The following is a 17,215-nucleotide window of genomic DNA, read 5'->3' as shown; positions in this document are numbered from 1 at the left end:
CCCCCCCCCGGCCCGCCCCGCCGGAACTACCGTGAGTTCGGATCCGCCGGGGGGCTGGTTTCAAACTCGTCACGCCGGACCGAGGCGGGGGCAGGGAAGAGGGGGCACCAGGCAGGTTTGGTCTCACACGTTACAAACACACACGTAAGGTAGACAATCATTTTATTTTGTGCATGCAAATACATGTCAAGTACTGCAAACTTTTTCCATCAATTTTCTCTCAAAACACTGAAAACCATGATGCTCTATTCTGTGACCAGCCAAAGCTAATATCTCTTTACTTCAGTGCTACAGCAAAAAACACACAGAATTCACTCCGCTATTCAGTATTATCACAAAGCCCAGCCCACCCCATCTTTCCCCCAACCCACCCCCAATACAGACCATATGGTCCAGCTTTCCCCTTTAATCCTATTCCTATAACACAAAGGGAAACATTACAATTTGGAAATTCAAAATTGAAATAAATGGAATAGAATTTATTCCCCTATATATCCCCATTTCATTTTACAGATTTTAAATTATAGTTTTAAATAGAAGCTGAGAATGCACCATAAAAATGAGCATTAAATCCATCGTAGCGATGGTGCCTGCTTTATACATGATGGGTGTACACCATCTTTTATTTCATTTACATTTCAATCGAACAATAGATTTGCAAAGAAAATGTCTAATACAGACGTAAAAATATTCACACTAGAGCTTCACAATCGGTTGTACAATTGACAAACAGGCCTCTTTTCCCAACTTTCCAGCTAAGCAATTTTATAAAACGTAATCAATGCAACAAGAAAAAAAATTCTTTAACTTCCAGGGAAAAGAATATGCAGTAAACTGTATAAATGCAGACAGCAGATGCTGCAAGCTAACCACAATACTTTGAGTGGCTGTACAGTGGGTATGTGCAGTACAAATAAAAGCCACATGTGTTGTATCACAACTACAGTATAATGTACTTGTTTGCCCAGCGAAGAAAATGCATGCATTTTCATGCCTTGGATTAACTGAGGCCTATACTGGATAAAATTGATGGGATATGTGCAAATGATGTTGGATTTTGACAGTTATAAATGCAGCCAGGCTCTGTTTTATTTCAAACTTTGTTAAACATGAAATGCCAAGAGCGAGCTTCGGCAACAGTCTTCCTTAAATAAAAGGTTTTTGCTCAAGTGTGGGGAATTTTGATAATTTTGCTGTCTTTATTTTACCCTTGACACTTAGGGTTAAGTTGTCAGAGCACTCCCTTGCCAGCAAAGAGGTGCATTGTGACCACTAGTACCAAGGAGTTAGCTGTGCATTTGTACTGGAAAGAACTGGTCATTTAAAGAGCACATTTATTGTTTTCTGCTTGCAGGAGAGGCCCTTGCATTAAAGGGATTTCCTAACAGAAAAGGATTAAACTATAACAAGTAATGCGCTCCATGTACTGTGGATGATTCATTAACTTCTCATTTGATTAAGGTCTAAAATTTCACATTTTCCTTCAGACACAGGTTAATAATGGTGAAAAAAAAATCTTGACAAATATGATAAAGGAGCTGCTAGCAGATCTCTCTCAAATAGAGTTTATGTACAACAGCAGATACTTGACAAATTGTGCTTTAACAAAAAGAATAAATAAATAAAACCACACACTATCAAATTGTTTTGGGTTTTGACAAAAGTTTTTTTTAAAACATTCTTTCTCCAGGCCTTTCTTTGTGTATGATTTTGTACCTCACTCAGCCCGGGGAACTAACACACAAGAACAGCGTTCAGCTCATCAGCATGAATTTAAACTAAAATTTCAAGCGTGTTATCAAAGCAGTAAACTTTTCAAATTATATGTCTACAACTGGTGTCCTTATGTATCACACTTTAGTATCAATCTGTACTAGTCTATCAAGAACCAATGCCAATTTGCTTTGCAAAATGAGTCTAACCTATTCTTTGAAAGGTCTACTATACATTCTACAATGCGCAATCTGTATGAACACGAACTCATTCATTTCTAGTTACAGGAATAAAATATCAGTAGAAGGGCAGTCACTCTACTATAATTTAGATCTTAAGAATGTCATGTTACTACTTTCGCACAAAGAAGTAGACAGCATGACATATCAAATTAGAGATTAATGCTAGTCCTAAAACCCATGTAGGAAATGAGACAGAACAAGGAATTAATCCAGGTTGTGAGGCAACACATTTAACTCAGATATTGATACAACTTCTGTATACCTGACATGTGAAATCCCTGCTGTACCTCTCCTGAAAAAAATATGCTCGTCTGCACAAAGCAAAGGAACCACACACTTCTCCCTAATCTGCTATGGGCCTTTTTCTGACAGCGTAATATATTTGGCCAAAAACCTAAATGGGATTCTATACTACTACTACACATGAAGATATTAGTCACACTACTTTTAAATGTCAGAAAGTTAGCCCTTCCATTGCCCAAAAAGGCACCTGATTTGCAACTAGATACACAAACACGTATTGGTTTGTATCAGGTCAAGTAATTAAACTTTGCCAAAAATGAACCAGAACTATATTCCCATCTGTAACTTCCTCTTATTAGGGCACCAGAGGGCATAGTTTCATGGCAAGATAATAATCAGTGTTAAAAACTGTAAGACAATGTTGGCACACTATTAAAAATCCCTCAATTCTTGTGTCTGTCATTCTAGATATTAAAGGTTCAACACAAATTAGCCTCAACCCAGAACTGACTCCTTTTCAGAGGAAGCATGTGGTCTTTCTAGAAAGCTACTGTATCATGGAATCTTCTGCTGCAGACAAGCATATATAAATACATTTGTTCTTAGACATGCCAGTAAAGTTGGCAGGAATATGTTAGGCTGATGTATTTTCACTGGACAAAACAGACGAACTTGTGTAAGCAGCTTATCCCAATCCCCCTCCAGCAGAACACAACCAAGTTTTAAAATTGCAATTTTAAAATTAAAAAAGTTAAGGTAAATACACAAGATCAATTTATGTAGTATATATTCACCCTCAGATCATGCTGAAGATGTTCTGTGGAGTTCTGGAGCACAGAGGGCTCTTTCCCTGAGGGCGAATAAGGACTTCTCAAACCTTTATATTTTCTCTATTTTTGTAACAAAATAGCAATTTAAAATTTAAAAATCTTTTTAAAAAAATTACATTACCTTCAACGTGGAAGATCTCACTGTTTAAATATCCATGAAATAGACATACTGGTTTGCATATCCTTTTGGAATTACATACAGCAAATAAAAGTACTTCGGAAGCATTTCAAAAGTAATATAAATTCATATTTACAGAATGGTCTTGATATAAAATATACAACAATCATATTCATGTCTAGCGTTCTATGTTAATTTGCAACATCAACAGGAAATGAGTTAAGGTGACAAGGTGGTCTAATTCTTGTTCCTAATCATTTCAGGCTGCAAAGTGAAACAAAATACCAGTCTTATTCCAGAGATGAGGTGGCACTGCCTATCAGGGAAGGTACAGTAAATAGCCAAAGAATCCAAGAAAAGGCTACTTTACTGTTACTCTACAAATATTTCTTTACAGTTTAGTATTAAATAAGTGTGTAAGATCTTCCATACTGACACCAGAATATCAAAACTAACCCTTGGATTTTCAGATATATTTACAACATAATTATTTCATGGACATGTTCATTAAGAGATATCAAACACCGATGTTTTCTCAGTCTAATCAGTAACCCTCAGGGAAATGCCAACCCCCACCCCTCAGAAACGTGCACAAAACAGTTATCAAAATCTTATCTGACACATAGCTGTGATTTTGTAAAATAACTGACAACCAGTAACATGATCCTTTTAAAGCATTTTGCTAGCAGGAAAAGCCCTTACATACAGTACACCTGGTGAAAGATTAGCTTGGCTTAAAATATTCCAGTACAATTTTCAGAGTAAACAACTTCACAGAAGTTAATAAAAACATTAAAAAAAGTAAAACATGTACCAAAGAAATTGAAGAGGACAAACAATAAGATAGTAATCACCAGGAGGGAAGGTCTTGCTTTCTTTTCCAAAATGGTGACTGAATTTTTAAACTTTAAAGAAAACTATGCCCAGAGTGCTTGTGTGTGTGTACTTATCTTCAGTTGACATGTCTAATACGACTTTTCAGTCACATCTTAGCAGGGCACATATTCATACAATTTTCAGCACAACTCTATAGGTCTGATAATGCTATATTACTGTAGGTTCAGTCAATAGCTAGTGAACAAGCAAAATTAAACCTGAATAAAAAGTTATGATTAACAATATTTAACCAAGACAATGTGACGAGTGTCCAAAAAACCCACTAATTAGTTTAAATTAAAAAACAACAATAATCAGCAATACCATATTGTTAGTCAGTGCAAACACTACATACAGGGTTTTCACGGGAAAGCCAAGAGCACCTGATTCTTTTGCCAAGTCATCTGGATTCTATAAATGCAGGTGGAGGACTGCATTAAAAACCAAAACCAAAAAAACCCAAAACCCCACTGTTACATTAGTGCATAATTTATCAAAATGGTTAAAAATGGATGTGCATATAACTTGGGGAAATCAATACCAAGAACATTAGCTGGAGGATTTAGGCACTTGGGTTACTTTTTGTAACTTTACTTGGACAAGTAGCCTGTATATAACTATCAACAGTACTAAAGCAGAAATGAGAAAAAACAAACAAGAAGAAATAAAAAGCTACAGCAAAGCACTGCACCACAGTCCTGCATATAATGCAGTAGTACAAAGCTGAAGTGTGTTAACCCTGTAATAAAGTCTAAAATACAAATCCCTACCTCTCACTCTTCAAAACAGGAAACAATATTCCATGCAAAGTTCCACAACTAAAGAAAAAGCAGCTGCAACAAGATGCAAGTTCCTTTCTCATGAAACAAAATAGAGACAAATAAATTAGTTTTACTTTCACTAGATGTATCGTTGTAGGATCCTGCTAGTTTAAATAACTGAGTTGTTAATCTTCTACAGAAGCCATTTTAAATAAGAATGGCTCAGTTACTGCACCGGATTGCTACAAACTCATAAAAAGCTGCTTTAAGCTTAAGTAAAAGAATGTCCAAATTCCATTAATTTGTGGAAAGTGAACGCCTTACCCTAGTAAATGTATCTTTTCAGAATGCTAATGCAAGAGGGGCTTGAAGTATCAAAGAGTCCACAGGAAATGGATGACCCCAATATTATTTTTTTTTAAAAAAAATATACATTATATAATATATATTATATATATAAAAAGCTAGTGTAAATGCTTTCACGGCGTGGTCACAAGCTGGAAAGATGAATGCCTTTCAGCTGTTAACCATTTTGCCATTCGCAATGGGCTTTAAAAAGTCGTTTTTATCCTCAGACATAATGTGAGCACTTTTCAAAATGAGGCTGCCAACATTGACTGATGTGCTGATGGGCAGGCAGCTTGCATTGCTAAAGGATCCTGTGATAGGCTGGCTGAAGCAAGACGTTACGGGCAGGACTGCTTTCTGCTCCTCCCTGAGGGGAAAAATAAATCATACAAATATTAAACTTCAGCTTAATGCAAAATATCAAGAAATAAACTGTGCATTAAACGATGCAAATATTGAAATGAAATGGTAGTCAGTGGAAAGGCAGAATATTTTACTATAGAAGAGTATGCTCACAGAGTAAATGCAGATTGCCTCGTTTTCAAAGGGATCATTACATGGTTAAAATATAGTAGCATGGGTGATTCCAGCATAGAGTATTCTGCACTTTTTTGGCATAGAAGAGGTTAGTGGAAATTAAGTTTAATTCCAACCTTGCTGAGACTAGTTTCCCTGAATTCTGGTAATTATAAAAATACTTTTGTATTTGCTATGCAGTGTGGGAATATATAAAACATAGGTTTATATCAATTGTTACCTAATATGTACTGAAAAATAGGTAACTCAAATGCATAAAAACTGGTGCACCAATGGTACATTCGGTGAGTTTTATAATCACAAGCCAATCCTTCCTAGTTCTCAACAGTCTCTTCCCACTTCACCATGCATACACAGTGCAGATGTCTCATCCAATTGTGAGAAGCTAAGCAGTTCCTCTTTAAATAGTCATGTTTTAACCACTCTGATGGTGCTGTTTTGTCTAACACTCACAGAATCACAAGGTCTTCACCTAAACTTTGTCTCTTCTGCTCCAAAGGTTCCTTTTGGTGTTTCTTGAGTGAATGTCCATTCTCTATAGTTGTTCCATTGAGCAGCTGATCATCCCGAGAACTGATACCTAGCTGTATGTCCAGAATCTCCTACAGGAAGAAGATAGAATTGTCCATCAATATTGTGGCTACTTGTTTTGATAAGCCTTCCAATTTCTATTTATTTTATGTAATGATTCTGGAGGTCAAAGGCTACTCCTAGAATCTCTTCTCCTTTTGGAAAGTTCTCCACTCCCTTATCCAAGTCATTAACTAAAATACTGAATAGTACCAGACACAGGATGGACTCTGCAGGACTATATTAGATATATCCACCCCCAGTTTGACAACAAACCATTGATAACTACTCTTTGAATACAGTCTTTCAACCAGTTTTTAACCCACTTTATATTTAACAAGTGGAGCAACAAAAGAGGTATGGAAACCAGAAGAACCAGTATACATTATGCAAAGCCTTAATGACAGATATCTATTCTTTTTGAATGCATGACTGCTTTAGAGAAGGGCTGTGATGATTCCTTTTGTGTGGTATGAAACAAGATCAGAACGTTTTATGACTGCACAATGAAGGTGAAAGAAATAATGTTTAAGGAACTGAATGCAGCCTATTAATAGAAATAAAATATAAAAGAGAGGCACTGGCAACAATAGGAATATAAAGAGCAAGGACAATTTTTTAATGAATTTAGTATTAGAAATGAGGTGATTTAAAAGTTTTGTTTAAGTTACTATATTGTAATAGACTTTGCATGTATTAAAATACTTTTGGTTTCCATTTTGTATATTGGGAAAAATTACTAATGCTATCTTGTATTTAACAAAAAGAAAAAAAGTTTAAAAAACTTTTGCAATTAGAGCAACATTGACAACCTCAGATGACTGGGACTAGCACAAAAGCAGCCCAAATTCTATACTAAAATGGTGCCAAAGAAGTTTCAGAGCTCAATATAAAACCTACCTTTTTATTTTAAAAGGTTTTCCACTATAAACATGAATAATTATTGATTTTACAAAAAAGTTTCTAGAAACAGCTCAACAACTAATCAAAGAATTTCTGGACCTCTTCAAACATGCAGTTCTTGTACATACCTCTATTTGTTCACCCTGCCCATCAGGTTCGTCAGTATCAAGGGCGGAAAGCTCTAATTCAATGTCCCGATCTGGCTTTGTGTCTGCACAGTCTTCAATATAGTCAGCCTGGAAATACAAGAGACTTTTCACTTTCTGTATATAATCTTCAAGGATTCAAGTGAAAATGGAAAATAATATAATCCACATTCCTGAGATAAGAGGGGCTAGAGGGGGGAGTAAGAAATGGACAGCTACTTGGATACCAATGGTGTCTTTGGGTACAGAAAAGATTAGACACTTCCTGCTTACTTGCAGAGTAGTGTAAAGTATGTGGGTGTTGGAAGGGAATGTTTTTTCAGAGCACACTAACAGAGGTTTTAGCTTTATATCACCTACAACTGGAGCAGAGTACAGGGATCGCTTTCTTGACATAATGTAAATAGCTGGTGGGAGAACTGATGGATGTGGACTCTTTCCAGCTTCCATGTTTAAGTATACTTCCAATTAACTGTATAATGTGTATCTACCCCTGCCCAGCAATCCACAAGGGTGTAATAAAACAGAACTTATTTCTGTGGAGTCCCTCCATGATCAAGCCACCTCCTGACTGAGAAGCAATACAGCAAATGCATCTGCTCACTCTCAGACACTGAACCACGTGTAGCAGCAGTAACTAACCCAAAAGAGCAGGTTATAAGTATTTTAAAATGTCACACTTCCAAATATATACCCAAAAACCTCAGTGATCTGATACATCCCAATCATCTTTTTCTTTACCTCACCATTCCTCAAATCAATTTCCTTGCTTAAAAGATTTAAGGTAAGGCGACTGCCTTCATCTAGGGAATTCCACTTCTGTTGCATGGCTAGTGCATTAGCCTCTCTCTGAAGTAACAATGAATTACTTTTGGCCTGTGGGGAGGGGGGAAAAAAACATAATAGTTACTCAACTACATTTAAACTTTGTATTGTTAGACTGCAAAACAAACCTCCCCACACAAAGAACAGCTCTCTCTAAACAGGTAATTATCTATTCTCAGAATACACTGCATACAAATATACATCGGGGAAAAACTTCTTCCCCGATCCCAGGGCTGGATCCTGCAAATACCAATACTTAACAGACATGGCACTTTCTACCATGAGCAACCCTATTACAGACGCTCCCCTGGTTGCGCAAACCCGACTTAAGGAAATCTGGGCTTACGGAAAAAGTTCTGTAAGCACTTTTTTTCTTGGCACATAATTGGAGGAAATACATTCTTGACTTACGTAAAACTTGACTTATGCTAGGCGTTCTGGAACAGAATGCTTGCGTAAGTCGGGGAGCTTCTGTAAAATAAATGGGACTGCTCAGGTTAATAAGCACCATACCTGGTGTTAAGTGTTAATAGGACTAGGCTCTAGCTTTCTCATTCCTATCAGTCACTTTGGTAATTGTACAATTAGATTCTGCAAAGCATTTTGAGATAGTTTATATGAAAAACACTATATTATATAAAGTTATAATCATGGTACATCATCTTACTTGTTGTAGTTCAATGCTCAGTAGATCTCCAGTACTAGAATGCTTTCTGTGAGCAGATAAATCAGTAACTATGAATCTTTCCCTTTAAAAGAGAAAAGCAGCTGTTATTGTCATACACAGTGATAAAAGAATGAATCATTTTCTCGATGACCCCTCAAGCTTTGCAATTTAGCTCTAAACAGCTTAGGCATCTGGATAAAAGTTGTGTGCATGAAATAATACTTAGCACTTTACAAACATTACCTAGTTAGTCCTCACAACATCCCTGTGAGTTGGGAAAGTACCTTCATTTTACATACAGGGAAACCAGGGTGGATAAAAATAAATGATTTAAAAACAAAAATCAGATTTTTTAAATTTAAATTGGATTTTTTTGATAAAACTATCTTTTTCTCAAAAAGCATTTTAATTAAGATACATTATAGCTCAAAGATACCTCATTATGGAATAGGGATTACAAATTCTAATTCTATAGTATGAGACAATATATTCATGTAATGTTTAAGAAAAGGTTTTGTAAATGAGTTCCAATAGTTCATGGATTAGGGACCCAATCTTATGGGATTCCAGGGGCTTCTGTATAGATTATTTTGGTTAATCTTTCTATCTATGCAATGGGACTCAGTGCTCAGTCTAGAAGATACCATCAGAGATGCTTAGTTTTGCAATTCTCAAACTGTCGATTTGTGTCTCCAGAGATAACATGCTTGTTAACAGCAAAAATGTTTTTAAATAAATAAAATAAATAAATAGAGGTCAGAAATAACAGACCTCAACCCTATTGTCCCTCTGCAAATTTGTGTACACAGAGTCAATCCCTTACCTCTCTCTAAAAGTGCAAAGTTTCAAAAAGTTCAATGAATAGAAGATTGTTGGGGCCAGAATAGATCTGGACAAGGAGAAGAAGTCTCGAGATAAATGTGAGAAGGGAGAGACCAGCAGTAGAAACAAAAGTGAAACTGTTTGAGCAGCACATTCCAGAAATCTTGAGGTCTTTGAGTGTAGCCTTCATTGATTTGAGATCTACCATACCGTTCTCTCACTAGAAGGGAAAACCTATAATGGCAGCAGGCTGTAAGAGAGACCCAGTTTGGGCATATTTTAATGAAGTTCCTCTACCTGTGCGTAAGACGGGCATGAGTGCAAAATGCAAACAGTGCAATGAAGAAATGCAAGCCCTGGTTGCCCGAAACAACATCAGGTGTTGAAGGAGGAAGCTGCGTTGAAGACTATGAAAGGAACATGACTGAACATGCAGGATCTTCAGGTTGATAAACTTTTTTATTTCATACTTCTTTCTTAAGGACTGCCTGTCTTCCTTCTGGACTAATCTTGAATTCTCACATTTGAGCAAAAAATATGGTTGTTACTCTATGGTACTATCATTTTAGATGCAGTTGTGATAAAAAAAATAAATAGCTGAAATAGCAGATCTTCCTTTTATAATTTCACCTTTAAAGAAGTACTGGGTGTCAGTGAATGCAATGAGTAATACTAAATGATAAGTATGGTAATAATAATGAAATAACTGCATTGACTTATTTTGTTTAGGAGAATCCATCCTCAACATCAGGATTCTGAAGACTATCCACCTTCAAGATCCCCATTTTCTATAGTTTCAGAGTTATCTGCCAATGATAGTGTTTCAGTCACATCATGTATGTCACATAGCCACAGTATATTACCTGTAGCAAAAAGGAAAAAAAAAAATCTCCATCATCCAGAAACAACCATAGATAAGTTTGTGGTAAGAACCAGCAGATTATAAAAAGAGGTAATTGATGAAAAAATTGCCTGGTTTGTTTATGCAACAAACTCTCCTCTCTGTATGATTGAGAACCCACACTTCATTAACATGGTTCAGTCATTAAGAGCAGGATACGGTCCACCCAACAGAACGGATGTCGCAGGAAAATTGCTGGATAAAGTGTATGAAAGAAATTGAGCAGTGTGCAAAAGATCAAGAGGGTGAAATTGTTAACCTGAGTCTTGATGGGTGCAATGTCCACAATGATCCTGTTGTATGTGCTTGTGTGACAACAGAAGAAGGGAATGTCTTCCTTACAAAAACAATTGATACATAAAGAAATGCACACGCAGCAGAATACTTATGAGAAGTAACAGTAAAAGCTATAACAAAACTGTGGGGAAAAAACTCAAATGTCTAGTACGCAGCCTGGTCACAGACAATGCTGAAAATGTATCCAAGATGAGAAGAAATTATTTAGAAGAGAGAGTCCCAAGCTAACAACATATGGTTGCAGTGCTCATTTGATGCACCTCCTAGCCAAAGACTTCAGTGTTCCAGAAATAAAGGCTAATGTTGTTGAAATTGCACAATACTTCTGCAACAACCACTTTGCAGCAGCTGCTTTGAAAAAAGTGGGAGGAACCAAGCTAACTCTCCCACAAGATGTGTGATGGAACTCAGTAGTGGACTATTTTGAGCACTATATCAAGAACTGGCCTAGTCTGATGACAGTTTGTGAACAAAATCGTGGAAAAATAGATGGCACTGACACAGCCAAAGTTCTCAATATTGGGCTTAAAAGAAACGTTGAACACATGCTGAGTATCCTGAAGCCTATTTCTGTAGCCTTGAACAAAATGCAGGGAAGTAGCTGTTTTATTGCTGACCCTGCTGAAATTTGGAAGGAACTGAGTGAGATCTTAGAGAAATATGCAATGACAGAGTTAAATTACAAGCATTAAAAAAATGAATGGGACAAGCAGTTTTTAAAGCTCATTTTCTTGAGAATATTCTCAATACTCGGTACCACGGTCAAACCTTAACTGCTGAAGAAGAGGAGTTGGCTATGACATGGACATCCAGCAATCATCCCACCATAATGCCAACTATAATAAACTTCAGAGCTAAGGGTGAACCAATCAAGAACTGTATGTTTGCTGATGATGTTTTAAAGAAAGTCACACCAGTGAACTGGTGGAAGTCACTTAAGCAGTTGGATTTAGAGACTGCTGAAGTGATAATCTCACTTAACAGCAATAGCTTCTTCTGCCGGTGTGGAAAAAATATTTTCTTCTTTTGGACTAATTCATCCAAATTGAGAAACTGTTTGAGACCTGAAAAAGCAGGAAAGCTTGTTTTTCTTTTCCAGATTATGAACAAACAGGAAAACGAAGGTGAAGACAACTGAGTTAGCTGCAGAAGCCAATATTTTAAGTTTCTCATGTTGACTTGGCTGACAGTCTATTTAATTTTTTTTTTTTTTAAATATTTCATTTAACTATTTTAGTTAAAAACAATTTTAATAAAAACAAACCTGATTTAAAAAAACTTGAATGTTTAAATTCAAAAATTCATATGCTTGTTTTATTAAAATAGTATATGTTTGCCATTGAGGAAAAAAATCCAGAATACATAATGTTGTTGTTTTAGTTAAATAAAACAATTTAAATGTCTGTCTGGTGATGTTCTCCTCCTAATACAGCAGGGCAAGAAAATCCTCCAAATATTAATGATTAATGTGTTGAATTGGAGATAGTTCACCTCCCAATGACTTCATAAATATCTGCTTCAATTACCTGAAATAACCAATTATTCATTTTCTGATATAGCTGTAAAACTAATCTGAAAAGTTTTCAAAATAAATCACCTTCTAAAAATGAAACCTACGTCTATCTCTGAGTTGTGAAGGATATGTATTAAGGTTATAACAACCAACAAGAATGCACTTTTATGTAGAAACCCATGATTAAATCGAGTCTTCTTGACTAGTGATTTAAATTATGATTTAAATGAATTTGATTTAAATCAAATCCACCCTGAGGGAAACTGAGGCAGAGAAGTTAAGTGACTTGCTGAAGGCCGCACATGGCAATCAATATCTGGGTTGGGATTACAGCTCAACAATCGCTGGTTCACAGTTCTGTGACCGGTCCACTTCAGCACACTGATGGTAACAATAGCTACATCAGATTTACCCTAGTTTAATTATTAGAATTCGTAATTCCAATGTGTGATGATGCATAAAGTCAAAGCACTTGCCACGTTTAAAATTACTAGGTAATTCATACTCTAGATATTTTTTCCTTCTGCCTGGGATTTTTAGAATAGCTGTAAATTATAGCATAACAGTTTGAACAAAAGCCACTAGGGGAAGTTCATACCGTTCTATATAACGTGCTGATGCAGTAGAATCTGAGCCACAGGAACTCCATCTTGAATCAACAGCATTGACGTAAGGGACATAATCTAGAACAAATTAAAGTACAATTAAATGTCTTCCCAGTTTCAATAAGAGAATAGGCATATACACAGAGTTATTAACTGTCCACAGCAGTGATCTAAACGCCTGTGTGGCATATGCGGTGCTGGCAATAGGAAGCATTTACTGTACCTGATACACTGATGGGCTTAGTAGCACTTCCTTGGGAAGCAGTGGCCTGAATAGGATCTGTTGTGTGATAACCTGTGCGGGATGATCTGGAGATTGCACCCCACTTGGAGATGATCGGTCCATCACTAAAGGGAATTATAGGATCTTCTTCCTTTGCCCTTCTTTGAGTTTCAAATAGATGAACTCTCCTCTTAACATCTCCACTGTCCAAATCCTATACATTTAGGAGAGACAAGAAGGTACAAGAGGCTGATTTGCAGTTCAACACATTTGGTTGGGTCATTCAAAAGGCCAGGAGTCATTAAATAACCACTATTACACAAGGTGATTAGCTCCAACCTGACCAGCCAGCAAGCTGGGAGGGGACAGAATGACTCTTACCTATCGGGATTTAGTGGCCAGCTGGCACCAGACGGTGATTAACAGTGGAACAGAACACACTCCTGTTTCTTTTAAAGCTTTACTGTTTCCTCTCAGAAAAAAAGCCCAGCTGCTGTAAAACACCATTTCCACAGTATGACCCTATACATCCTTGCTAATACTGAGGAAGGTGGGGTAGAGCTAGCAGAGAATTGAGACAGGATTGCCCTTATGGTGCAGGATGCACGAGTGGCAGCTACTTGGGCCTGGTCCACACTAACCCCCCACTTCGAACTAAGATACACAACTTCAGCTATGTGAATAACGTAGCTGAAGTCGAAGTACCTTAGTTTGAACTTACCGCGGGTCCAGACGTGGCAGGCAGGCTCCCCCGTCGACTCCGTGTACTCCTCTTGCGGAGAAAGAGTACCGGCGTCGATGGCGAGCACTTCCGGGATCAATCCCAGAAGATTGATTGCTTACCGCCGGACCCAGAGATAAGTATAGACCTACCCTTGATCATACCAGAGTAGGACAGAAATCCCCAACATGCATACGAGACCTTACTTATCCAAAATGAGGTCATCTCCCTGGATGTGTATTAAATAGGTTTTATTCTCCAGTTTATTCAAACCTCAATTAATTTTGTGTACCTAATTTCAATCCAATAAAACAAGGTTATGCTGTATTTTCGTTCAATTATATTTCCATATGTTTCAAGGTTTCATTTTTTTTTTTTTTTTTAATACACACACACACACACACACAGTAGGAGGATACGTCCATTCCAAAAGCCTTTTAGCAGAGTGAGATCTCTGTTTAAGGGAAATTACACAAATGAAGTAACAATAGTCCTGACATTATTACACTATTGTAGACATCTCTTAAATGGGAAGTGTTATCCACTAGAGGAGGAAGAAACAGTTGAAGGTGCACAGTTTTGCAAGCAACCTGACCAGAAGTGAAAATCCTTATTATAGAGCCTCATAGTTGTCCATCCATTCATCCAAGTCAGTGTAACAAAAAAGTCTGAGGAGTAGGAGTCTTGAATTATAAATTATTTACTGAAGATGTTATGGCCAACAGTACATTTTATTTACCCTGATTTGGTATTAAAGTAGTTTGTCTTAAGTCTAAGAATGTTATAACCACGACTGCATTTTTTCCCCCGCACTGATAAGAGGATAGTTTGTTTACATAGCTGGGCAAAAGTTTGTTCCAAACAGTTTAAAATGAGCTGAACCAGTTTAACCTCAAGACTTAGTATTTTAGTTTATTATAATCAATAGAAGTTTATTTACAAAAGGCCTGGCAATCAAATTAAGTTTGGCAATCAAATGGAAACACTTGCAACACTTTCCACCCCATGAGTGAGCAGGCAGAGCGCAGAACAGCCATACCATTAACACAGCATTTGAATTGGCAATTACATCCTTGGGCTCTGAGTCGATGGCATTTATGCAGGAACCGATAGTACCACAGGACCAGGGTGAGTAGTGTGAAAGATGGTCTTCCTCAAATTTAGTACCACTCAGGTCACTAACACTCTCCGAGAACTATTGAAAAGGAAGGGGGAAAAAGGTACAAAAACAAAGGAAATTTAGTATTAAGGTGTTTATACTGAAAAACTGCTTACTGTTGACTATTAAATCAGTCTGCTTCAAGATATGAAGCAGGTAGTCTAAGTCCATGTCCATGCTGGGGATTTGCCTCAATTTCAGCCATCAGTGGCCAACCACTGGTAAATCTGCACCGACCCTTAGCACAAACCACTGCAAGCCACATTTTGCGCCTGTGAAGCTTACTGCTTCCAAGCAGGAGTAAGCTTCGCCTGTACAAATAGTTGCTTTGCCTGCTGACACTGACAGCTAAATGTTTTACAAGGGTCTTGTCACTTTTCATTTCAATTTATGCATTCTTCGGGACTACAGGCACATATGCACCTGCTCATTGTGTGGCAGCGCCATTATGAACAAGAAAATAAAATGGGAGGGTTCTTCCTAATGGAAAATTCTATCCACTGTGCTTTACAAAGAGATCAGAAGGTTCATAACAGGGTCTAATCACAGTTAATTACAATTGATATTCACGATATGCTGTTGGTATGATTTATAACTGCACAGGAGATGTGTGTAAAGCTCTACAACCGTTTCCATACTATGGTATAAGAGTCTTAACAATAAAGTAACACTGTGCTATAAAGTTAAGCTGCCTTTAAGTTAAACCAATTCTTCACTTAATTTTGGCATTTTGTCAGTGATCAAGTGTAGCATCAGCTTAATATCCAATATTTTCTTTATTAAAGAGATTATATCCTGTACTTGCAGGGGGATGAACTTGATCTAATAGAATCACAAAAGAGTGAGACAGAAAAGCTCTCTTGGTAAGTGCAGAAAAAGAAAGCAAAAGTACCATGAAATTCTTTGGTTTCTCACCTCTGTGCTGAAGTCAACACTGAAGAGAGGAGAAGGTGGTGTTGGAGACTGTGTTGCCATAGGAAGGGTTGAGGACACAAGCGGCGTTTTTTGAGAGTGGTATTGTGCCCACTGCTCTGGCTTCCGTCTTAACTGATCATCATAACTGGTCTTCAAGTGACCACAAGGCTCCTAGAGTAAACAATGGGAGGAGAGCATCAATGTCTGAATACTCACAGCAGGATCATGCAGATAATTTATAGGTTTCTCATAGCTGCCAAGACATGGAAGAATAGGGAAGGAACAGTCACAGCTACCTTACCAAATACCAGTCGCAAGGTATATATTTGTATGCAAGAGAGAAAACAATGAAGACAAGATGAGGAACGTGTACAGCACGGTGTCAAATTGATTCCATGTTTAATTATGGTTCGTAGGCCATGGTATAAATTTAGGAGCCATCCGCCCCCACACTCTTTCCCCCCTCCCCCAATGATCTCCCACTGATGTCACTGGGAGATTCAGAGTGCGATCCAGGGGACAATCTGGCCATTACACAGTAACTCAACTTTTAGATATTTTTTATTCAGTACATTATCGTCACATTCAGCATCACTTAGTGTGAAAATCTGCTCCCCTGTATTGTCACCACTAATTCTCCCCTTTCCATCCTCCTTTCTCTGCATCTCCTTTGTTCTTTCCTCTGGATTTCCTTCTCTACAGCAACTCCTAATTCCCACCTCCCCTTGGGCTTAACTCCCTAGTCCATATGCTAAAATGCTCTGCAGTGAAACAGTTAAGGTTGCAACTGAAGTGTCATCACTGGAGCTGACATTCCAATGAGATTAATAGGGGCAGGAGAGTTCAACCCCCCAAGTTATTGTCAGAAGCCATCTGCACATGCAAGCAAACGTTACTGTATTGATTACATTCAGTTTACATTTGAAAGGTAATCTCTGCAACCAGGAGGGCTAGAAATGTACTTAAAAAAGACAGTTGAGATTCTGAACAACCTGACTATATCCTCTGGGCTATATAGATACATTTAGCAGGCTGGATCTGGCCTGCAGGCCATGCATTTGACATCCTTGGGTCAGGATCCTTTGGCCTGGAGTCCCATTTTTAGCTGTCAATACAGGATCTAGGCCGAGGGAGATGCATCTTGGATCCAAAGTGTCTTCCGCAATGCATAGAGTCATGTCATAATGTGAATCAAGGAAATGGAAGTAGACAACATCCAGGATGCGTGTAATTAATTTAGCTGTGTGTTTGTAAGCAGAGGAGCAAAGGGGTCTAAGATA

The 17,215-nt window shown here is 37.6% G+C and overlaps 1 protein-coding gene across 4 annotated transcripts in view; it reads right to left on the bottom strand.

The window, feature by feature from the left end:
- Positions 1-145: 145 nt before the first annotated feature.
- RC3H2 (ring finger and CCCH-type domains 2) overlaps positions 146-17,215 on the bottom strand; it is a 45,566-nt gene continuing 28,496 nt past the window's right edge. For 3 of the 4 annotated variants that reach the window (XM_054007334.1, XM_054007336.1, XM_054007335.1), the window contains 9 exons: positions 15,936-16,106; positions 14,901-15,056; positions 13,141-13,354; positions 12,911-12,995; positions 8,780-8,861; positions 8,029-8,163; positions 7,270-7,377; positions 6,122-6,270; positions 146-5,498 (listed from right to left, as the gene is read on the bottom strand). In XM_054007334.1, the coding sequence (XP_053863309.1) occupies positions 5,300-5,498; positions 6,122-6,270; positions 7,270-7,377; positions 8,029-8,163; positions 8,780-8,861; positions 12,911-12,995; positions 13,141-13,354; positions 14,901-15,056; positions 15,936-16,106 (1,299 nt within the window). In that variant the 3' untranslated portion in view covers positions 146-5,299. The remainder of the gene's footprint in view (positions 5,499-6,121; positions 6,271-7,269; positions 7,378-8,028; positions 8,164-8,779; positions 8,862-12,910; positions 12,996-13,140; positions 13,355-14,900; positions 15,057-15,935; positions 16,107-17,215) is intronic. The other variant, XM_054007337.1, reaches the window with a different exon arrangement.

Source organism: Malaclemys terrapin, chromosome 17 (assembly GCF_027887155.1).
Source record: "Malaclemys terrapin pileata isolate rMalTer1 chromosome 17, rMalTer1.hap1, whole genome shotgun sequence".
NCBI classification, from domain to species: Eukaryota; Metazoa; Chordata; order Testudines; family Emydidae; genus Malaclemys; species Malaclemys terrapin.
Note: the sequence above shows the minus strand (reverse complement) of the source record. Positions and strands in the feature narration are given on the sequence as shown.